This window comes from Falco biarmicus, chromosome 1, assembly GCF_023638135.1.
Source record: "Falco biarmicus isolate bFalBia1 chromosome 1, bFalBia1.pri, whole genome shotgun sequence".
Lineage (NCBI taxonomy): Eukaryota > Metazoa > Chordata > Aves > Falconiformes > Falconidae > Falco > Falco biarmicus.
The window spans coordinates 20,766,396-20,789,610 of NC_079288.1; the positions used below are offsets into that span (position 1 = coordinate 20,766,396).

Genomic DNA, 23,215 nt, shown 5'->3' on the forward strand with positions numbered 1-23,215 from the left:
AAACTTGAGTTTTGATTGTGTCTTCGTTACAGTGGAACAAGAATTGGTAATTACCAGAGACCCTTCCAGGCATCGTTCACTTTCCAGCCACTGGGAAGTGACCAGTTTGGAACTCTACAAATTCTGCTGTAAGAGATGCTGAAGTACTGCTAGTCAGAGGATGAAGGCAGACTTGGCCATGAAATTAAGAGGGAAAATCGCCAACAGTGTTCATAACAGGGGAAAACTAACTTCAGGAAGGGCTCAGGCAAAGGGAAGCAAGAAAAGATTGTCATTGCTTATTTACCTGCTGCGCTATGTCCGGTGAGTTCACACAGTTCTCTGTAACTAACAGGAACTAATCTCTCTCTGATGACAGCCAGAGCCTGAGTTTGAAGCTCAGAATGACAGGAGACATTCATAATACATTACAACAACGCTAGTGGGAATTCAGATCTTAGGTAGTGTGTAAAGACTGAAGAGACTTGTGCTGTATGATGTCACCTCGCAGAACATCCAGTTATTCCTTAGATTTCTTATGCATGCAGAACTTTGTCGTCCTTAGACAAGAGCTCTGCTGGACTGAATTTAATTCCTAGTGCTCCCGGCTGCAGGTACGGGCATAAGAACCCCCAAAATCCTCTAACTCCAAAAATGTTTTTCGCCTTTTGTCTCTGACAGAGATTGCTGGTGACAAGGGGTAAGTTACAAGAAATATGGGAGGATACTAGGAGGAATAACAAGGACTGGAAGCTGATACTGTCATCCTTTTTTAACTTTTGCAGCTAAACAGTAGTCCCAAAGGTCTGCAAAAATGACAGCCCCAGATGACAGTGCTGTTTGTGACTGATTTCCAAGAAGGAACAGCTGAAACAACGTACATGGCCCGCTGAGTAAGCCAAGCTGAGAACTTTAAGCTAATATAGTGCAGTATTTTACTCAGTAAAATCCCGTGATCAGTTGACAACAGGAAGAAAATATAAAACCAGACAAGAATCACATCAAATATTGACTTTGTTCAAGATGAAATGCAATCAAAGGCGAGAGTGCAGCATATTTCACATGAGAAGAAAAGAAGAGATCAGACCTGAAAAATTAAGCGTTATTTGTGGAGAAAAATCAAAAGGAAAAATATTTTGTATTTATCACCACAGCACTTCTGACCACTTAGCAAAATGGGATGTAATGGAGATACTGTAAATTCATTTTGGAGAAGGAGAGCAGAATACTGGGCAATGCTGTCCCTGACACAGACAAGTGACACTGGCTGACTAAGCTGAAATATCTATGCAATTATTCAAATTTTCCATAATAAACACTGGAAGATGAGATAAACCCCAGGTGGTGCAATACATATAAGGTGCCAGTAAAATGTGAAAATTAAAAGGATTTTATTGACTCATATGTTCTTCCTGAAAACTCGTTAAAATGTACAAACTGGACATTCAGTAACTGATTTGTACATTCTGTATGTTACACTGATTCTTGTAGCCACTTTAAAGAGAGGATATTATTTCACTTACAGGATGTTCACATCATTGCAGACACCAAAAGTGTTGATACATTCTAGTCTAAAAGTGAAACCAAAATAGAACTGGACATAATGGTACACCGCTTTATGCCAATCCTATTGACTCAACATGCGCCAGTTTCACACATCAATTCATTAAGTACCTACTGTACAAGTAGTGAAACACCTGACCAAGCATATGTCTGAAGTCATGACTGCTTATTAAATTAAACCCCTTTTCCTAGACTTCCAAGTTATTTGTAGAAACAAATGTCTTGAACCAAACTTGATCCCCTGCAGAATGTTCAGATGTCTTGTCAGTATCTCTTTGAAAACCATAGGTCACACTTCACAAACTTAATTTCAGGTGTAGGGATCTACACAAATGCGCGACTAGTTACAACAGGCTTCAGAGTCCTTGCAAAACAGAATGCCCTACTCTCTGTCCATAACCTCTCACCTGACAAACAGTATTATCCTCAATTAATGACTGCCTATTTGCAAATTTAGAGCTACTTACTGATTTCAGGCCTGCTAGAACAGCTAGGTGTATTTCAGAGCTGCCTGAGGGCTTTGCAGCTTCTCATTTCAGAACTCCCACGTTTGTTTTTAACACCTGATGCTACACGAAGGCCACCGCAACTGCAATGCTCCATCCTGCTGCTGTTACTGAACACTGGGCATCGCCTGTGTAGCAGAAGGTATTAAATACTGTATGCCACGTTTAACCTGAGCAGCTGTCTCGCAGAGGAACTCACAGATGTCTTTGTACTCATTTCAATTAACCAACCTTTTAACTAGAGTCCTATCTCTCTTTTTTTCCTGGTACAATCCCAAGAGCAAAAGGTCATTAGATTCTGAAGAAAAGAGGTCTCTTTTATAAGCTCAATACAGTACTTTTATATTTCAGACTATGATATACAGTGTATACCATAAATTAATTTAAGACAAATACTTGTCACTTTATCTATGTAGGCACAAGTAAATCAGTGACTTTACTGAAGCGGAGAAATCTTCAATGGTATCATGATTCTGGACTCCATTTCCTGAATAAGGGGCACTGAAAAAAATTGAGACAGGGTTTAATTTCACTAACAGAGATCATGAGCAGTTCTGCACACTCGTTTTGAACAGATATTATTGTCTTCACATTACTCTCCTAGCTAGTGCATGCCAAGTCATCAGTAACCGCCAACATTCCTGTAACTGAGGCATAGCAGTGTTGAGAACAAGTGATTTTTTAATGTAATTTGCCTGCTCCTTTGAAGACAAGTATTTCCGTTTCACCATAATGAAAGTTATCTTACATTTTTCTGGTATCCTTCCTTTGAAATGTACCCTATGGAAGCAAAATCTGACATGCTTAGCATACTTCTGTGACTTTTGTTATGAAAGCTATCTTTGATCTCAAAGATCTCCTGGCTTCTAGTTCCAAAGTCTAAATTCCCTTTTCAAAGGAATGCATTTAACAAGGCTCCCATATTTCATGAAATATCAGAGGCAATAATTTATTATAAATCTCACTATTGGCTCACTAGATTTTTTGGACACAAACTTAAGCATTTACACAAATCTGTTCTTCTACAGGAGAGATGCTTGTACAAAAATGTACTGTTAATGTAGCAATTTTTTAGAAATTAGGCAACTTTACCAAGTTTGTACAATCAAAATTCACCTTATGGCTTAGTAAAATGCCCCTTCTTTCCATTACAGTAGAAAAACTGACACACAGGTGCACGCACACCAGAGATGCAAAACTTTTTATCATGGAACAATACTGAACATTGAAAGTACTGAAGAACAAAAATGATGGCATGCACAAAAGTCTACCTCCAGCATTCCAACCAAGTTAATAGGTTACCTGTGTAATAGACTAGTTCATCCCAGCCAGGTTTATGCCACGCAGCATTCCTTATATCTTCTCTGGTTTGCAGATCTTTGTAAGCTGGCGAGGGAAAACAGCAAGCACAAAGCTTAGAAGTTAACTCCTTTCCCTTCTACACATGAATAACTCCCTTGAAAGTATTCTAGTGTGTTATTAGGAGGATGAAAACACTGGGAAGGAAAGAAGTCAGAAGATCTTCTCCATAAAAAGGAAAAGCTCCCAAACCAACGCTAACAGAAGGAACTGGGGAAGACAGAGAATGTCTCACAGGTAAGACAGATAATGGAAATGGGTGCAGTTCTACATAAATGCTGTCAGATACCTAATGCTGGAATATTAATACTCTGAATTGTCAAGGTATTAAGATAATACTTCATATTTTCTAAAATAAGTATTAGACAGTTTCTTCAAGCAGAAACAATCCTAATGTGTGAAAAGCAGCTAAGCATTTGTGGAGACTAACACGAAGAGAAATCCAAACCACCATGATGCAGTAATGTAAACAAATGCTCGACTTTCCTTTTTGTAGGTGTGGTATATGTGAAGCTTGAAACTAAACTGTAAAAATCTGACTTCAGAATGAATGGGGATGGAGAAAAGAGATGGCAGGACATGGCTTGGCATGCTTATGTTACTGAAAGCAAACAAGCAATGCCTAGTAAGAAAGGGCTATGAGGAACTTTGATGTAAACAGAACAAAACATGAAATGTTCACTTATGCTTGCTTGTTTGAAGAATAGTCACCTACACTAAAAATTAAGAAAATCAACACTGTTGATGTGAAACAAAAAAACCCCAAACCCTTTTTAAGACATTCCCTTTGCCTTTTGTAAAAACCTTGTGTCCTGGGCAACATCAGCAGTCTGTTAGGGGCTGAGTTAGTGAGAAAAAAGCAGAGAACATAAATTTACCCCAAAGGTGATGAACCATATACAGCTGTCCAATTTGTGAGAAAAATCCTCCAACTGCTTCATTATTATCCTGTCGGAAACGAATTGCACGAGCCCTACAGAAGAGCACAGCAGACATTAAAAATGACAGATCTGGTAGGAAATAAGTGACAATTGAAAGGAAAACAGAGTTGAAAGGAAGCCGAAAGATACGCCATTTGCATTTGCAGTACAATTCAGCAATTAAAAATAAGAAAAAAATCTGCAATACACTGATTTTCAGCACTAAGTAATTAAAATACACCTATGTATCTTGTTAGAATGAGTTAAAATTGGAGTGCTACAGTTTCACTAGACTGCATTAATCACTCTCCAACAAAAGATTCAGCACAAAGATAATTGCTGGAACAGTGCAAAGTGGCACACCATTTTTATAGCAGGTTGTTCTAAAACTAAGTCCTTGAGTTTCAACTAGATTGTCGTTGCCACACTCATTAACCACAGATTTTGCGGCAGTGGAATACAACTTTCTTATTCACACAGACCTTTGCTATGCAGCTGTCCTATGCAACACTCCATCATTTGCTGTGTAAATAAAACCAATGTTGCTCTTAACTATAAATCTGCTGAATCTGCCAAAACAAACTGGCTACCACTATAGATATGCCTATTTTATAAAAATTCTAAATTTGATTTACTATATTCAAATTACTGTGATTAAATAAATCGTATCAATGACAATGACCTGTCTAAAAATCCGAGTCCTCATCTTTCTCAAAATAATTGAAAATACTCCAAATTTTTGAACTATCAACCATTAGAACTGCAAGGACAGTGAATGTAAATTGCAAGAAACTTACACTGGCTTTAAATAAGACAAAATCAGAAGCATGCACTAAAAAGAAGACTGTTTCAAATTATTTTAAACTATGTATTAAAATACAAATGTGCTGCCCAATAGCTTTTCAAGAAGCAACTTGACTTTTAAAGATTAAAAGACCCAAGATTTAACCCATTTAAACTAAGTCAGCTTCTACTGGTCTTGGGGAAGTTGTGAAAGATCAACATAGTCTCAAGGAGTTAACTGCCACCCTTCACTAAGCAGTTCTTTCTGCTCAATGTAAATGGTTTCTGATACAGGACAGCAAACAGAGAGCGTTATGTGAAGGAAAGCCAAACCACAGAGGCCACAATGTTGTTTGCACACAGAATTCCTCTTTCTTTCCTCAAAGGATAAATTAAGGGTCAAAGAACTATTTTCCAATTTTTTTTACATTTGTATAGTTTTACAAAGAGCAAAGTTGCGTAAGTACAGAAGCAGGCCATTAACTTGGTGATTGAAATGCTTTGGGACCGTTCTGCCACCTCTACTTTATGGTTTTTAAACATACATCTCTCAAATAAGAGAATGCAAGTGCTAAAGCAACACTTACCAGTAATTTCCCCACTCAATCATTGTTCCGGGCTACAAAAATAAAACAGACTGTTACAACTGTAGTTTAAGGAAAGTTAGATTACTTGGGCAGTTTTCACAACATTTATGTATGGAAAACACTATGTATTAACAAAGTAACTTCCTGCAAGTGATAAGCATATTACAATAATCTGTAATTACTCCGTTTACCTACTGTATTACTTCTCAGTCATTTGCCTGAAGTTTCCTTCAAATGAAAACAGGGTTTTCAGCCCTGCAGGTATTAGTATCTTGTTGGAGCCTGCCTTCATTTTGGACCCCACACTATGAGAGCAACAATGATTCAGACATCAGCGTTTATAAGAACCAGATTTTTAAGATGAGGTCTGTTTTCCATCTACACTGCATATACATGCTTTGAACATTTCACAACAGCATAGAGCTAAAAAAAAAAAAACAAAAAGAAAAATTTAAACTTACTCTAAGTTGATAGGATCTCAATTCATAAATATTAGGCCCCTCTCTGGGAACAGGTTCATTCCAGAAACTGAACTCCAACAACAGTTGGTTCTTGCGCGAGAGAAGCATGTTACCCCTTTCTTTGCGAAACTCTGTGAATTCCTAAAAACCAATGTGATCACTGTCAAACTTTGTATTATGTTTCAACAACAAAAGCATTATACCATATGGTGGCTTAGACTTTCTTTTTTAATGCTATCTTGGGGTTTCGGGACATTGTAATCCTTTTAACTGTAAAGGCATCTAAATTCTCCTGCCATATTTGAAAAATTCAAGTGGCATATTTACACAGTCCCAAGTGTAAATGTTTCAAAAGTATTCAGGTATTGAAGCTCAGTATTTCTGAATACGAGAATAAACCCTTTTCCAAAGAGGTTTCAAAGTTTGTACAGGAAGCAATGAGATATTGAAGTAAAAGCAGATATTCAAATGTGCAGTTTTTTGCTCTCACTATTCTCTGTTCTCTTCTCAGTAAAATAACCAGTTCTAACAAAACCAATGCATTCTACCTTATTTTGACGGAGTTTGCTCATGACCTCATTGAGAGCTGGATAGCCTCCCTCGTATCTCCACAGATGAACTGAAACAGAAAAAAGGAAGTTTTTTCAGGGATGTCACAGACCAGTGCTAAATCTTATGGAATATCACAGTATAAAATGCTCCTCACACTACAGAATTATACAAAAATAGAAATCGGGTAACAGGTTTAAAAATAGATTTTCATTAAAGAAAGCACTACACATTTGAACATTTTAAGAATAATGGAATCATCAGCTTTTTAAAAAGGGTTCTTCTCTTGGAAAATTTTGCAATCTACTTTGAAGCTAACAGGGAAATTCCTGAATGGACTTTTTGTTGCCATGCTAGTAAGATGTGATGACTGCATGACTGTAGTTAAAACCGAGATTCAATCTAAGAGGATGACTTAATTAAAAAAATGTGGTTTATACCAATTTCATCTAAGAGCAATAGAGGGGTAGACTTTTTAATTCAGTAAATTACTCAAGCACAAAGAGCAGCACACTTTCTGTAAGACAGGAAAAATGATGCAAATGTTACTTTTGAGGTAAACATTACATTAAAAAAAGCGTAAGATATCGGAACATGCTAGAATTGTTACATTTGTTAGGATTTTCCCCATAAAAACAATTTCAGAACAGGTATCTACAACTGCATTTTTTCAAAGCATTCCCTCTTTAATGAATCATAATAAATCCCTTTAATAAATCATAACAAGATTTATTTACAAGCACTTAATATAGCAAGGCAACAATATTTCACTTCAAAGAATCACAAAAGCTGTTTTCTCTCCTCTAAAGCAGTCCTGTGCCTTTTTCAGGACAGCGAACTAGAGACTAATTTAAGGCACTTCACTATGATAGCAGATTCAACCACAGCTTCTGCTGTCGTTTCTCCAGGGCAAATTTGATACAGCCTCTAACTGATGAGCCATTAACTCAGCACGGGCACAAGTACTGAACAAGTCAAACCCCCATAATCTGCTTTATCGCACTGCTAGAACTGTTGCAACAGCATTTTCAAGGCAGGCTATAGATGCAATTACAGATACAGTCTGTGTTAATATGTTTCACAAGCAATGAGACTTGGCTAAGGTATTCTCACTTCCATTGTCTTCATTCTCCAATTTCTCTTCAACTTTTAGAATTGTTTCTCAGACACTGTTTGGTTTATCTACTGTTACTGCTTTGCATTTATTCAGTGTCAATACTGCAATATGGTGTGAATGCAGGAAAAATTAATGTGTATGTGAGTATAATTTTCAGTAATGAAGCAATGACACTGATAGTAGCTATCACAGCTCTCACAATGGAGCTATGTGACAAATATCAGTACACCACTGTATTTGTGGCTTCCCATTCCCTCAATTTCCCAGAGCCCTGGCAATTTTTCAGGTTTTCTCTCGGCACTAGACTGTGTAGTAACCTCTGTACAGCTCTTCAGTAATTCCTAGTTCCAATATATTTTCAATCTGCATAGTTAGGCAGTACCCTTATATGAATATGAACAGAAATATATTTCTTTCCTTCAGTAAAGGCCCAGCTTATTGAGTTTACAATGCAACATTTCTTCAGATGGCGTGAATAATTTGCATTTCATTACAGTATGAGAGTCTGAGTAAAGCTTTTATACTGGCCAATGCAAAATAAACTCTGTCTTTGTAAGCCTTTGCCTTTACACCAAATATGTAGGAATAGGATCTGTGCCCACAAAATATTACAGGACCACATTTTACAAGCATTTCCCCAAACTGTTAAATCTACCACCTAGAAAACATGAAGGTGTAGTAACAATAGGACAGATTTTAGGAATTAATGTTTTACTGCCGAACTCCACAAGACAAAAAGCAAACACTGTAAATGTTAATATGACTACTGATAATTGATGCACACACACCCTCACTGTGTACATTGCTAAAGGTTTACTGTCAACAGAGATGATTTAAAGAGAAGAAACCTGCCAAGCACACGTTTCACTTGTATGGTTTTACATTCTGTTGTACTTCTATCTCCTACCAGCCTGATCTTGCTCTCCGTACCACGTGTTCCAAGTCCCCACCAGTGCACATGGGTAGTGTTTTTCTTCATGAATCTTTGGCAGCACCTCTTGACTTGAAAACAAGGAATACAGACACTATGTTGCATTTCCTCCAGGGAGGCTACAGTTGATATGTATAACAAATCACCACACGTTTATCATTATGGTATGAAAATTCACAAGCTCTACTTTTCAGAAGAGAAAGCTGAAATACAAAAATCTGCTATACAGGGGAAAGATAGCGACACTACTACGAAAAATTAAGGCATGTGTTACCATTTCTTATGACTGTATGACAAATACACAGCATGGTAGAATTCTTTAGGTGCAATAAATTATGTCTATCCCTGAAAAGGTTATCCAACACATTAGGAAAATAAATATTGGGATGTCTCCCTTATAGAAAACGTAACCTAACTACATGGGTGATTTGCTTTAGGAAAAGCTTTTTATCAAGGGAGGCAAAATACACAAAAATAGGAAAGGTCAGTCTTCTGTACATGTTACAATGCTATTAATTCTGTTGAGCTGAATGAATAAAACCAAGTATTTTGATAGATCAGACAATGACTGTACCTCATAGCATGCAGCCTTACTGCTTTCTACCATTTCAGAAAATGATCTTACTTTGATACAACTTACCCATTAGAGCATACAGCTAAACTGCCTTAAAAATACCTCCAACAAAAAATTTGTTTGACTATTTCCAGTATTTCTAACATTTTTTCAAACTTTATAAAAAAATTTTGAAAAATGGCCTACATTAGCACTAGGAAATGAAGTTTTACCGATTGCTGACTCGGTTAAGACAGCTTTCCTTGCACTGTACTTGATGAATAAGTCAATCAGTCTGGTTGAACTTCACTTTTTAATATTTTTCCCTGAGTAATTACCCCTTGTTACTCAGTTTAGCTCATAGGCAATGAGTCTCTGCACAATATCATATAATAGGAAGTTGGTTGGTCTTGGGCTGAGAGTCATTAGGTAAGTTTTCTTCTTGATTCTGCCACTGACTTTCTAGACAACCTTGAGCAAATCTTATTACCAATTTGTGCCTCAAGATTTCTCACTATTGTAAATAATATGATAGAATGACTCTCCAAGGATGTTTTCAAGGATGTTTCACCATCAGTTCCATTTTCCAAAGCATAATGACATCCTAGAAAGGCAGCTTTAAACAGAAATGTTAAATTATTCAACTCTAAAATAGATTTTGCTGCAAATTATAGAAAAAAATGCCCACAGAATACCTTATGCAGACCATCTTTTTTCTTTTTTAAAAATACCTGTTCCTAATTCTTCAGAAGGTGTCATTAACCACAGTGAGTCATGAAATACTGTCATTATTGTCTTCATTACATTATTTCTTTATTAATATATGATGACTAATCCTTACTTTGATCTGATACAGAATAAGGAATTAACCTGTTCATCTTTCATTTAGGGAGAGGAAGAAAGAAAGTTCAGAGAGGCTTAGGTTTTTTTATTACTCCATTCTTAAGTTTTCACCTCCCCTGGAAAACTTAAGTTTGCTTTGGTTTGAAAATGATACATTTAACCACACATATGCCATCTGATTGCTGTCAGCAGTTTCTTTTTTTGCTATTGTCTCTCTCCTTTAAAATAAAAGCCGCTGCTTTCACTCAACGTTTAGGTAGCTCATGAGATAACACTGAGAAGTGGTTCCCTGTCTTGTATAATTGGACATGTTTATATTAAGCTTTTAAACAGAAAGCTGGTTGAATGCTAATTGTGCTTCTTTATGATTGAACATTATTCTAGTGAATTTCTGTGTTTGTATAGCCAGGAAACCAGTTTTGGGTTATCTAGCCCCATTTCAAAACTGAACACTTGAAGGCACAAAGGTGCTGGATGACCCATTCATGGCTGTACAGCCAATCAGTAGCACAGCTGAGGACATGAACTGGGAGCTGTGAACTTCATACCCACCCGCCAACCCAGCTGGTGTTCTCACCAATATACCACACTTAAAATATTGGTTGTAGTAGGGTATCGTTACGCTATGAATGTTTTATTTAACTGACAAGATGATCACTGTCAGTGAGAAAGCACTGCCATTTTAAAACATGTGAGGCTCACTACATTTCCAAATTTAAACATACAGTTCTTGAAAAGGCAGCTGTTCTGGCTCCAGAGGATTACATAGGCAGAACAGGACTAACATTCCTGCAATTTCATCCTTAAAGTAGCAAATTTAGAAAGTTACTAATTCATACATTTTATAAAGCTGTAACTTTTTGGAAAACCTCTAACAGTGCTCCCTTTGCAAAGATCCTTTCCAAGGATTTGCATAGCTCTTTAAGAGTAGGTATCAGTAACATTACTTTTGTAGAAGGATACAGAGAAGTCAACCCCGGGTTTTTAAAATCTCTTCAGAGTTATACTTCAATTTAATATTGGCATGTAGTTTTACTTACTGGTGATCTCTCCCTTTCCTTCCTGTATGCAGACAATAACCACCCTGAACACATTCCTCCATGGCAGCTGGAGCGGGACATGCTAGCGTACTGGATCTACCCGCACAGACCAGCAATTGTAAGACAACTAAGGGAAGGGGGGAGGCTGTTCCAACAAACGTCACTGATGTTTTCACAACAGGCATCACCCTAATCAGCAGCTTAGAAGAATGACACCTCCAAGAGGGAAGGCAGGGGGTGAACTGAGTGACATATCTTTTGCCATCTCTCTACAAGAATAGTATGTTCTATTTAACACCATACCCTGAAAGTAAAACCAGAATTTTTTCCACCTCCCCTCTAAATAATTACGTTATTTGCCAATTTTCAGAACAGCTTGTGACCGAATCAACATGTCTAAAATGTGAAAACATAATAGGCACACTTACCAAAGCTTGTTGTAGGCATCTAGACATTCTGGTTTTACATTGTGAACTGAAACAACAACATTACGTGAGAAATGCAGGAATAGAATAAAGAAATGGTAATGTTAAATATAAAAATATCACTCACTCTGTAGTTTATACAGACTGCTGGTCTCTCTTTTGGCTAGAAGGTTGGAGTGAGCATCTTTCCTTGGATCGACTTTGCGAACAAATAGCGATTTTAACCAACTGTCTTCACGAGGTCTGCTAGCTGAAGATACCAGCCCCCTACACATTAACAAGTACATTATACTGTCACTGAGCGTGTCTTGAAAATGCCCACAATGGAGGGAAGATAGGCGCAATCAAGTTTAATGCAAACGGTATCATAACACACAGTTACATATACGTCTGTTACTAAAACTTTCCCCTGAGCCACCTCCTAGCAAGGTATAAGAGTTCTTTCCCCACTGAGATTCACCCTCTCACAAATCATTTTACTAGATACAGAGTTTAACAGTTAACCATACAGTATCCTTTATTGGATATTTACAATATTCAATTCTTTGTGCACATGGCAGAGAATGAGTGTATGGCTGCTTTTGCTGCCTATTTATCTTCTTTTTCATCAAGTGTCTTTGATGAGGCTAGGTCAAGGCTAGGTCTGTTCTGATGTACACAAACTAATGAAAAAGAACAAAAAGACAGCGTGCATAAGGAAAAATCTGTGCAGCGTAAATAGGAAAGTAACTGCCATATGTTCCTGCGTTACTTAAATAGAACTCTAAAACAGGAGAAGTTTAACAGCACATCTTTCAAGAGGAAAAAATACAACAAAAGTCTAATTTGGGAAAAATTATGAGTGGAAGGAAACAAACAGCCTGCAAATATTTCAAGTCCAAATTCCGGCAACTGTACTACACGGGGTACAGATCCACATTTTTTGTCCAACATTCACCATTTCCCTTTCTTTGAAAGATAAGAATTTTACCATCTATCTAATCTTCATGCAGTTTCTGCAAGTGCACTTCCAAAATAATACTGCTTCTCTTTACACCAGAGCACACAAAACATTACAATTGATAACTGTGCTTTTTAAAAATGATGTGTTAAAGGAATCATTCTTCTCTTTTCCAGCTGACAGAAGACCTCTCAATCACCAAAAATTGTGCAGAAGGACAAGAAAGCTGATGTATTTAACTGATTCTCTAGAATGTGTGACAGGGGACCCCAAGCTTAAATGTTTTTTCTTCTTTCTCTTAAGAAGCACTTCCTTCAATTGGCTTCTTTTTGATATGGGGTTTCTGCTGAAGTACTAAAATATTTCTCTGACATACTAAAAATGGGGCATTGGAAATTTAAACCTCTTCCTGCCTCAGAAGTCAGCTTTTCACCCTTAATTACTGACTAGAGATCCAGCAGACAGCTATCAATCCTCAGCTATAAAGCTGTCTTCCAGATATTAAAGTTTGTGACAAGCATTCAAGGAAAAAAAATGGGGAAAGAAAATCTCAACCTCCTTTGGGAATAATATCTTCCATGAACACGTCTGCCAGTATTACACAAAAGTAGTTCGCACTAGCAGTGTTTTTTAACAATCAATCTTTTAGTCCCAATGTCTGACGATAACATAACGAACTGGTTCACCCTGTGGAAACAGGGTAGAGGAAAGGAAAAGTATTTCATAGTAGAGAAACAATAACAACCAGAAGAACAACTGCAGCTGAGATGACCGTCAGTGTTAAGAACTAATTAGTAAATATCTTATCAGAGTATTGAAAATGATGCCTTCTTTGGCCCTAGGTGAACACACAGCCATGTTGCCGTGCTGAAAGCTAAGCAGCTGTTCCTGAGTACAAGCACTGAAAAGGGCATTCCACGATAAGGCTGTTGCTAGAACAGAGGGTACGAAGTTGCCTGGAGCAGACATATCTCTGATCTCAGCCAGAGGAGGTGATGCACAGGTGACTGCAGTTGTGATGTCACACCTGTATCAGGTGCCACAGAAGCACAAACTGTCCCAGATGATAGGGGGTAAATCTCACCTAATAAATCCAAGCTGTTTCAAAAAGCTCCCTTAAAGTAAGCACTAATGCTCACTGGCTCTACAAGACAGAACTCAGCCCCAGTTTTGCAGCGCTCATTTTTTCAATATGTAAATTTTTTCAGATATGTAAATATGACCATTTCTTCCCCTTCATTAAATGGAGTTGGTAAACTAATACTTAGAACATTCTTCTAAAAGGATTACTGCTTGCAGCAAATTTTGAAGATGAGAGAGACAAATGATCATGATGCTTTTTTTGTGAACCAGCTCTATCAGCAGCAAGAGTAAGCTGAAGTTATGGAGACAATACTGAAAAGCAAATTCCTTTGCTCATTAGGACAGTCTTGTGACTTGATTGTTAAACTGCTCCGAAACTAGAGGTATATTTAATTTTCAATACAGTAAAATGAGTAATACTTTACATTTATGTAAAATCTTGTACCCAGCAATTGTAAAGTTCCTCATGAACAAGGACTAACAAATCATGACTATCCATCTCAACATACACTTGTAATAAAGAATGGTAACCGCTGAAGTGCACCCAACCTGAGATCCTAGGGCTTTATTTTTAATCCATATCCTCAGAGAAGTCATACACTACTGGTGTCATTCTATACACCCACAAATCTAGGAGCTCTGAGCTGGTTACTGGTTCACTTGTGTGGGCAATACGTACCCAAGATTAGCTCTGGAAGCGTAGAGACTAAATTCATGTATTTGGACTGCCAGTTAGGAGCACCAACCACAAATTACTTCAAAACTAATCCATCATCCAAAAGATCTACTTTTAACTAACTTCTTAACATTATGCCCCACAACATTATAATATATGCTCCAAGTATAACAGGTATCAGATCCAAATTATTCCAAAATCCAAATATCACTAATGAAAATGTGAATATGCACATAGAATGAATACAGACACACTATATGGAATTACCATCACACTTTCACAATTTTTTTTCCAGGAACAATACTGATTAAAGAGAGTTTTCATTCAATCTTTTAAGGCACTGATTGACTTTGCTAGCAAGTTCTTATCCTAGAAATGTAAACTATAGGCTTAGCTTTCTTGCTACAAAGACTGGACTATGAACACAAAAGGATTACACTGCATAGCTTGCTTTTATTGGATTAAAAATGATGGTGAAAACACTTCTAACCCATTCAGCTTATGCTTTAGCACAAAATATAAACTGGGTGGGAGACATCAGGTCAAATATTTAGAGTTTGTAGTAACCCATGTCTGCCTGGAAAAGAAAGAAAAAGAACTTGTCTATAATTGACAGGTTTTGATCTGTGGTCTAAACTATGTTTATTTGAAATAAAAAAAAAAAAACCACAACCTAAAACATGCACATAAAATCTGACAACAGTCTCCACAACTCTCCCCATTCCTGCTTTAAACAGTTGTTTGCAGCGATGCCTTAGTCTTGCACCATCCTTGCACCATAAGTGATGCCTTAGCTGCCCATTCTGACGCTTGAGAGAGCAGCTTTCCATGAATCCAAGGAAGGGAGGAAAAAACCATGTGTATCTTTCCCAGTTCGGACGTGTCTGTGTCTCCAGCACCCAGGGAGCATGCGTGTCTGCTTTCTACACCCAAGACACACATGTGCACATCTGTGCCCTGAGAGGTGGGTGGGTGGGGGTGTGTGTGTCTGTGTGTGTGTGTACACTCTTGCCACCCAACAGCTGCGCATGTGCCTGACCCTTCAGACATCAAACACGGGGGCGTGCAAATGCCTGCACCCCTAAACTTGATGGATGTGCCTGTGCCTGTACCCTGACACCTGGGGGCTGTATGTATGTGCACAAGCCCCCCAGCTCCTAAAAGAAGCATGAGCACATGTGCCCCGATAGCCAAGGGGTGCACGGACATGCCGGAGCCCATGTGTAGCTGTGCATGGTGATGACAGGGAGATGCCTGGGGTGGGGGCACAGGGACCTCGGGCCGGGGCGCAGCCTGGCACCCTGCGCACCCAGCAGCCATGCCCCCCGACACCAGAGGGCACGGGAGGAGGGGTGGCCACGCACCCTGTTGCTTGGTGGAACTGGGATGCGGGGCAGCTATAGGCTGTGACCCTGAGGGGATATGTGGGTGCAGAGCCTCCATACACCCCGCCCCCAGCAATACAGGCGGGCAGGGTGGCCGTGCCCCCCCCGCGCGGTGGGGGGGCCGTGCGGCCTGAGCCCGGGGGGCAGGCGGCTGGGGGGCACCCGGCCCCGGCGGGGCAGGCCGGGGGGCGGCGCGGCCATCGCCCCCACCCAGGGGCGGCCTTGCAGGAGGGAAGGGAAGGGGCTGGCCTTGTGGCCCATGACCTTGAGGGACACCCCGAGAGGGGCGCACTCCCCGCCCTACGGGAGGGCCGCGGGCCCGGCCCGTCAGCTGTCCGGGCGAGTGGGCGCCATTTCCAGTCAGTAAAAGGAGGGGGGGTGGGGTGGGGGGTGAGCCTAGGCGGCGGGACGAGGGGAAGCGCGGGCGGCGCCGGCTCCGTCTCCAGCCTCCCTCGGCGGCCCTCTCCCGCCCGCCTCACCCCCTCAGGGCTCACCTGAGGGCCAGGCCGCCGCCGGGCGGGAGACGCGGTACGGCGCTGGCTCCCGCCAGGCTCCACCGCAGCAGCACTCGCGCCGCCATCTTGCTCCGGCCGCCTCCCTCCTGGGCCGGGGAGGGGGGGGGGGTAAGCTGAGCGCTGCAGCGCCGCCGCCGGACGCGAGGGGCGCACCGCCTGGGGGGAGGGGGGGCGGCCTCAGGCCACACCCCCGGGGCCCGCGCCGGGGCGCATGCGCGGCTGCCCCCGGCCGGGGCGCCCCTTCACACTTCGGGCTGCTGTGTTTCGGGGGTGACCCAGCCCCGGGTTTGGGGGTCGCCTGGGAAAGCACCGAGAGTCACCTGCGAAGGTGTGTGTGTTCTCCTGCAAGGCCCCGCCCCGCCCACACCTGGCCGTGAGGTTTTCTTCGTGAGCTGTCCAATTCTGCCAAACTGGTGGTGCGTGCTAGCACCAAATCTTTAAATAACTTCAATTTATGAATAAATTTCTCATTAGGCTAATAGTTAAAGGCCAGTTCTGAAAGCAGCTAGCTAATGAACACAGAAAAGTTACGAGCAAGCCTTACCTGTCTACATTCTATATTTCTATACAGAATTCTAAATTCTATAAAATTCATATTGCATCATTGCAGTTTCCATTGCATTTTATGATTTTTTTTTCTATCAGCACTGTGTGAGAAGGCAGCAGAGGCTAGCACCTGCAACGTGCTTTAACATCAGTGAAGTACAATGTTTGTGGCGCCTCTTTAAAAACCAGTTTAACCTGCAATTGTCATCATTCTTTCCAGAACAAGTTACACTTCAGACTATGTATATTTAATCACACTTTGATCTGACAGCATGCTGAGCTCTCCAGCGACCCTCTCGGAGGCTACTTTTAAACTGAAAAAAAAGCATTGTGATAAACAAGAAATTTGCACAGCTACTCAAGACAAACCACAGGAAATACAGGGAAAGACTATTGACTCCCCCCATTAGATGCAGATGCAACTCATTCACCAAACAGGAAACTTTTTCTACTTCTTACATTACATGTCTAGTTATTAGAACACTCATATCTCAAGTACTGTTGGTCAAGCTTCTTTACTGCCTGCTTGGGTAAAATTTAAGTCTATTGCCTACAGCCCAGGGCCACGTGCTAGCCTCGGTGTGATTTCTCTCAATCTCTGCTAGGGATGGAGTGTCACATTCTACATTCACTGGAACAGGAGTCAGAGCCCAGGTTTCCTTCCACTTCAATGACTGGCCAGCCACAAAGTAATTTACATAAACCTTAACCGCTTCAACACACACATGAACAAAAATAACCCACAGCCGTAAGTTTAAGACACTTCCTCAAAGTCTGAGACCACTTTCACATTATTTACACAGAGACATTTGAACCAAGGTGCCTTGATCCGATGTGCAGGACAGTACTTGAGGACTAGCATTCAAAGAGCTGTACTTTTTGTTTGAAGCACGGAAGTTTAAAGTTTAAATTTCTCATTCTTCCTGATCCAAATAATTTGCTGAGTTCAGTCAGACTTTGTTAGCAGTTTACAGGAAGCTGAAACGGATTTTGTGCAGGTGAAGTTAAAGGGCAAATAAGTTACACTACTTATAATGGCAGAGAACCCAACTGATAGCTTACTAATGTAGGATGGCTCACTTCCTTGAAGTAAGATGTTTTAGGTCAGAGGAACTCTGTCCAGATACATCCTTTTTTAGCTTCTGATCTTAAACACCAATGACAGGTAGGCACATCAAGTGTTTCTCATAACTTCAATATACCATTCTCCCCTCCATACAGGGACATGGAATGCTGTCCCCACAGCACTGGGTTTTGAGGCAGATGTCCCTTTAGATCTGACTGAAAAGTCAGCAACACAGGGCTGCTATAACAGCTGCACTCTTAGTTTGCTTTATGCCCTGGAAGACAGGACACAAGATCCCCAGAGCTGCAGCAGGATAAAGTGATCTTTAATCATTAACTGATACAGCCTTCTAGTTTTGTATTAAAGTATGCAGCAAACCAGTACCAGTACTCTTCCAAAAATATGTTGTTTTGATTAGCTTTTCTGAGGAGACCAAATCTAACCACCTTTATTTTTTTTGCTTTGTACTCTCATCAGCTTCTATTTCTTGCTGGCAGTTCAAAGAGACCAATCTCTCCCAGAACTAAATACTTGCTTTGGATAGGTTAAACTACAACACACACTAAGCTACCCAGAGTTTTTATTCTCACCTTAGTGCCATTATAAAGGCAAGTGGTTGTGTTTTTAATAAAGTTTTCAGAAGTTAAGACGACAGTGCAGTATGGTGCGAACAACTGGAAGAGGAAATAAGGACACATGCAGGTAGCTAGTTGTAAAATTCTGCACTTCCTTTCAAAAGGTTTAATAGCATTTTCTTAACTAATCCTACAAACCACTGTCTGAAATACAGAACAATCAAATAATATAATGACCCTCCCAAACTTAAGCATTATACGGTTATTCTTGTTTCTCAATACAGAAGAGGCACTCCAAGTGAGCAGCTGGCTTTTCAAACTGTCAAGGCTTGGGGCCAAACTACATGCAGCAAAATGAAGTGTTAACACTAAGCTCACATTTCCTGTGTTTTCATTTAATGATTTGAGGTGCCTATCAATCTGTAACATCTGTTCTTATAAGCAACTACATTTACTATTTTTTTTTTACTACAGCTTTCACTGAAACATTTAACATACAACAGCAGGGCCACAAACATTCCTGACAGGGACAAGCTGGAAAGCTCTCTGTTGAAGTATTTTCGCCGACTATTTGTCTGTTGAATGAACTTTAAGTTCCTGAAGTTTTTCACTTAGATAGGTAGTATCTGCCTCTGTCAGATTTTCCGAATCTGACAGATTTTCAAGGAATCTGGTTCCTGCACAGGGCTTTCCTGTTATTGGATCTATAACATTTCCAACCTTGAAAACAATTTCAGCCAGTTCATGCTTCACATGTTTGCTCCTTCGCTCAGGCAAAGCTTTCAGAAGAACAATGTCTCCAACAACACACTGCTGCAATGGATCATGGGCAAAATAGGTTTTTCGTTTGTTAAAGAACTGCAGAAAGAAAAAAAGAAACCTTGGCATTAGATTTCAAAATTAAGCAACTGGCAAATGTATAGTTAATATAAACCAAACTAAATTTTATGAAGGAGAAGTCAACTCTAATGTATTTTTTTTAACAATACTCAGTTTGGATCATGAAGAGAAATGCAACTGTGCACTCTACTGTCTTTCCAAAGAAAGCACAGCAAGACCATTCCCTGACAATCTCCCTCATCAGGATGCTGTTGCCAGCTGAGCCTGCAGAAAAGGAGATGGGGAAGAAAGAGCCAAGTACAAAGAGCTGTTCATAGCGAACACTTGGATACAGGAAAAAATAACAAGCTCATCACTTAACAGATTCCCCTTCCTAGCACCACCACTTGCCACTGGCCTCTCTGCTCTCTAGTTCTGCTGTGTTAGCCTTTCCTTTCCTCCTCATCAACACTGCTTGAGCAAGACAGCAGCCTTGGCTCTTCCAAGCTGCATGACTTTCCTGTGCAGTCCACACTTCAAGAACTGATTTTAGTTCTTATTCATCCTATTATGTCTAAAGTTCATCAGCCCTGAAATCACTACTTTGAAGTTTTCCATTTGAGAGTTTTCTCGCTCAATTTTCTTTTATATAAAAATCCAGTATTTATTCTTATTGAACTGCAGAAATCAGAATCTTTCTTTTGAGAAAGAATTAACAGGATCTTTTACGGATAAGATATTGGACTGGAATCCACAAGACCCATTATCTAATCCTAACACTATCCTTAACCTTCTGGTCACAAAAGGCAAGCCATTTCACCCACATATACCAGTTTCCCTATCTAAAAATGGAAAAAAATACTACTTTTAACCTTCCTGGTTGAAATACATTGACAAGAAGTGATAAATACAGAGCTTGTACAGCAGATCACAAATACTAAGAACACATACAATTATGCATACAGGAAAACTGCTACAAAATTCACTGTAGAAGTGACTAATATGTCAAGTCTCCAAAGCAAAAATATTACAAATCAATATGAAAAATGAAATCTAAGTGTGAAACAACAAAAACTTACCTTCTCAACTGAGATCAAATAAGTGCATTAACAAAGCACTTCAAAGAAACACATTTAGCAGATAATTTGTAAGTAAGTGTCCTCACAACACACTGCTTTTCATCTTCTTGACAGTCACCCCCACAGCCTAATTGTTATGCAAGTTCCTTAAGAATTTGCATTATAAAGAGCTATCAAAAATTCCAAGAACCAAATCAATAAAACATTCCTCCACACAGTACAAAAGTTACCATGCAGGACAAACCATTAACCAGCTTTTACCTTTAGTAGGTAAGGATCTAGCACAAGCCTTGTCACTCTCACTTTAGCAGTTTTCTGCATTTTGGTTCCTATTACTTTCCCTACTATCCATTTTGCATGGACAGCTCCACGTGGTACAGACATTGTTTAGTTATGGTCATCCAGTGCCTGGCAACAAGGAAGCAGATATGTTATTTTAACAAAAAACATAACCAGTTTCTGATCAATACCAAAATTATGATTTCCATTTCAGACTAACAGCTTAATCAGGTCATTTTGTTGGAAATACAGGGTAGAAACAAGTAGTTCAAAATTCCATATACTGCACTGCCTCAGCCTTGTTTTAAACTAACACGCTCCCATTACCAGGAAAAGTTACTTCAGGATGGCAGTAAAAATGGACATAATAGTGCAAGGGTGAGACCTTATCCCACAAAGTTTCTTTGAATCATACCTATCGTCACACATACAATACAGAAATAACTAGCTGTGGGAGTTACTATGAATTTAACTCACTCCAGCACCTGTTTTTGCTGGAGACCTGTTAATCTGGTCTGTATATAACCAGAGTTAATCCAAACAGGGAGGGGCCTCTAACTTTTGTTCAGAAAGTAATTTACTTCTCTGTATCTCATTATTAGCTGAGCTGATGAAACCCAAGAGTAGTAATAAGCTTCTCAAAGGATGAATGACATATCAAACAGTTGGGTAACCCACAGTAAGCGTGATCACTTTTGAGTTAGCTCTTTCCTGTAAGTAATTATACTCCACCACCTCATTTGCTTTCTTTAATTAGGGAAAGCTTTTTACACCACTCTTGCAAGAATCATGGGCAAAATAGATAGCTAAACATTAGAAGACTTGAACCAACATTAAAATTAATAATCTTTTCCTCTCCTACCCACCTATGTACTGTTAAACACACCTGACACCTGTTGAAGTCTCCTAAGGCTTCTTCATCTCATAAGGCTAAATGACACTTGCTTTGATGTTGCAACACATCGAAACAGAAGTTTAGGGATGCAGAGACACATCCACAGGATGAAATGCTTCAAGCAGCAATGTCTGGGGTTGCTTTTACCACCCTTGACTCGGCTGTGTGAGCCACAAGGCTGGAGAAGGGAGTCAGTACAAGAGTCCCTCCGGTAAAACACACCGAGCACCAACATCCACACAGGGCCCACGTCAGGGAGAGACGAGAGTGTACAGAATAGGCAAAACCCACCAAGCACAAGGGAGCTACCAGAAAGATAAGAGCCAGACAGCTAGGCTGGACGTCTCCCCCAGCGACTAAAAGGATAAAGCCAGTAAGGTCGAACAGATCCGAAGGCTTCCGCCCGCCCTCCACGTCTCCACAGCCCTCCGCACCAGGCCCAGCCTCAACAACCTGCCCGCCAAGAGAGCTGAGGGGCAAAGCCCTGCCCCGCGAGCACCGGGTCTCAGCTCAGAACCTCCACCACCACCCAGACCGCAACTCCAGGCAGACCCCAAGCCCCACCATCCCGTCGCCTGGCCCCCCTCACCGTCAGCAACACCACCACCGCACCTCAGGGGCCTTAACGAAACGGGGGCGGAAGGGGCGGGGCGGCAGCCGGAAGAGCCGCGCGGCAGCGGGGCGGGGCCAGCGGCGGGGAGGGCGGAGCCTCCCGGAAGGTTTAAAGGCGCAGGCAGCAGCCGCGCTCTCCTTAGATGCAGGCGGGGGGGTGGTTGTGGTGGGTGCTTCGTGTGAGTTGCCTGTGAGGCTGCCTTAGCGCGTAGTAGGAGGCTAAAACTGATGGAGATGAGGTTTTTCTGCTTTTCCCAGACTGTAGGCGGCAGGGGGCTCTACCTGGGCCTGCAGTCAGGTGCTGGCTGTGGGTGTGGACCTCATCTCCTCAGGGAGCCCCTGCCTGTGGGGAGACCCCTAGTCCCTATGGGCTTGCACAGCTGGATCCAGCCTGATTTTTGGTGTAAAGGCCTGCTAGGGTGCCACGTTTCGCAGCGGTGTTGTGCTGTCAGGCTGGAAAGAGCCCGCAGCAGGCCACATTCTGCAGGTGCTGTGAGGAGGTGAGGTGGCAGGGGTGGTGGCTGAGGTGCCATTTTACACCGTGTTTCAGGGGATGGTGCTGACTGCAGTGGGCTCTTCTGTGGCTGCATGGCACGGAGGTCTGCACGCAAATTGGTGCACTCTTTGATCTGCTGCAAAGTTAGGTAAATGAGGCAAATCTTGTAGGCATTTCCATGTAGACCTGGGATAATTGTAACATGCACAAAGGGAGAGCTGGCCTGTTGTCCTTGCTTGTCCACATCGTGGTAGAAATTGAATTTTCTGTAAATCTGTATAAAAAATGGACAATTGGGGGGGGTGTGGAAAACCCCAAATGCCCAACTTGCAAATGGAATAATGACAAAAAGCCTTGACTATGCCATTGCCCTTGGGGTAGTGTGCTCCTGGCAGCTCATTGAGCTTGTGGTCTCTGTTCTTGTGGTGACTTCAGGCTGATGATGGGGTTTTTATTATTATTTTTATTTTTTATTTATAATTTATATGTGTTCATTTTTTTTCTTGTTGCCAAGTATTTTGGCTGCTGCCCACTTTTCAGGCTTGTTCTCTGTAGGCATTATTGTCCCATCATCTCTCACCACAGGAAGAGGGCAGGTAGGGGATTGTGTTTACTTAATGGGACATCACTGTG

The 23,215-nt window shown here is 40.8% G+C and overlaps 2 protein-coding genes and 1 long non-coding RNA gene across 5 annotated transcripts; 1 reads left to right on the top strand and 2 right to left on the bottom strand.

Moving 5' to 3' along the window:
• Positions 1 to 1,353: 1,353 nt before the first annotated feature.
• NIPSNAP2 (nipsnap homolog 2) lies at positions 1,354 to 16,341 on the bottom strand. The gene is made up of 10 exons (XM_056336812.1): positions 16,195 to 16,341; positions 11,744 to 11,883; positions 11,620 to 11,665; positions 8,732 to 8,826; positions 6,707 to 6,777; positions 6,159 to 6,299; positions 5,698 to 5,729; positions 4,286 to 4,380; positions 3,351 to 3,434; positions 1,354 to 2,549 (listed from the first exon to the last, which is right to left on the bottom strand). The coding sequence occupies exons 1-10, from the start codon at positions 16,278 to 16,280 to the stop codon at positions 2,485 to 2,487; spliced, it is 855 nt and encodes a 284-aa protein (XP_056192787.1). The 5' UTR covers positions 16,281 to 16,341; the 3' UTR covers positions 1,354 to 2,484.
• Positions 3,441 to 14,187, top strand: LOC130148377 (uncharacterized). Its single transcript, XR_008821547.1, has 3 exons — positions 3,441 to 3,644; positions 11,224 to 11,309; positions 12,733 to 14,187. It is a non-coding gene; the product is annotated as an uncharacterized LOC130148377 (long non-coding RNA).
• Positions 16,342 to 18,131: 1,790 nt separating the features above from the next.
• MRPS17 (mitochondrial ribosomal protein S17) lies at positions 18,132 to 22,135 on the bottom strand. Of its 3 annotated transcripts, none has more exons than XM_056336851.1 (3): positions 20,562 to 20,708; positions 19,123 to 19,260; positions 18,132 to 18,501 (listed from the first exon to the last, which is right to left on the bottom strand). In XM_056336851.1, the coding sequence occupies exons 1-3, from the start codon at positions 20,682 to 20,684 to the stop codon at positions 18,373 to 18,375; spliced, it is 390 nt and encodes a 129-aa protein (XP_056192826.1). In that variant the 5' UTR covers positions 20,685 to 20,708; the 3' UTR covers positions 18,132 to 18,372. The 3 variants fall into 3 exon arrangements, with proteins under 3 accessions (XP_056192826.1, XP_056192816.1, XP_056192811.1); XM_056336841.1 differs by lacking the exon at positions 18,132 to 18,501 and adding an exon at positions 22,087 to 22,135 and having other exon boundaries at positions 18,538 to 19,260; XM_056336836.1 differs by lacking the exon at positions 18,132 to 18,501 and adding an exon at positions 22,064 to 22,134 and having other exon boundaries at positions 18,538 to 19,260.
• Positions 22,136 to 23,215: the final 1,080 nt, after the last annotated feature.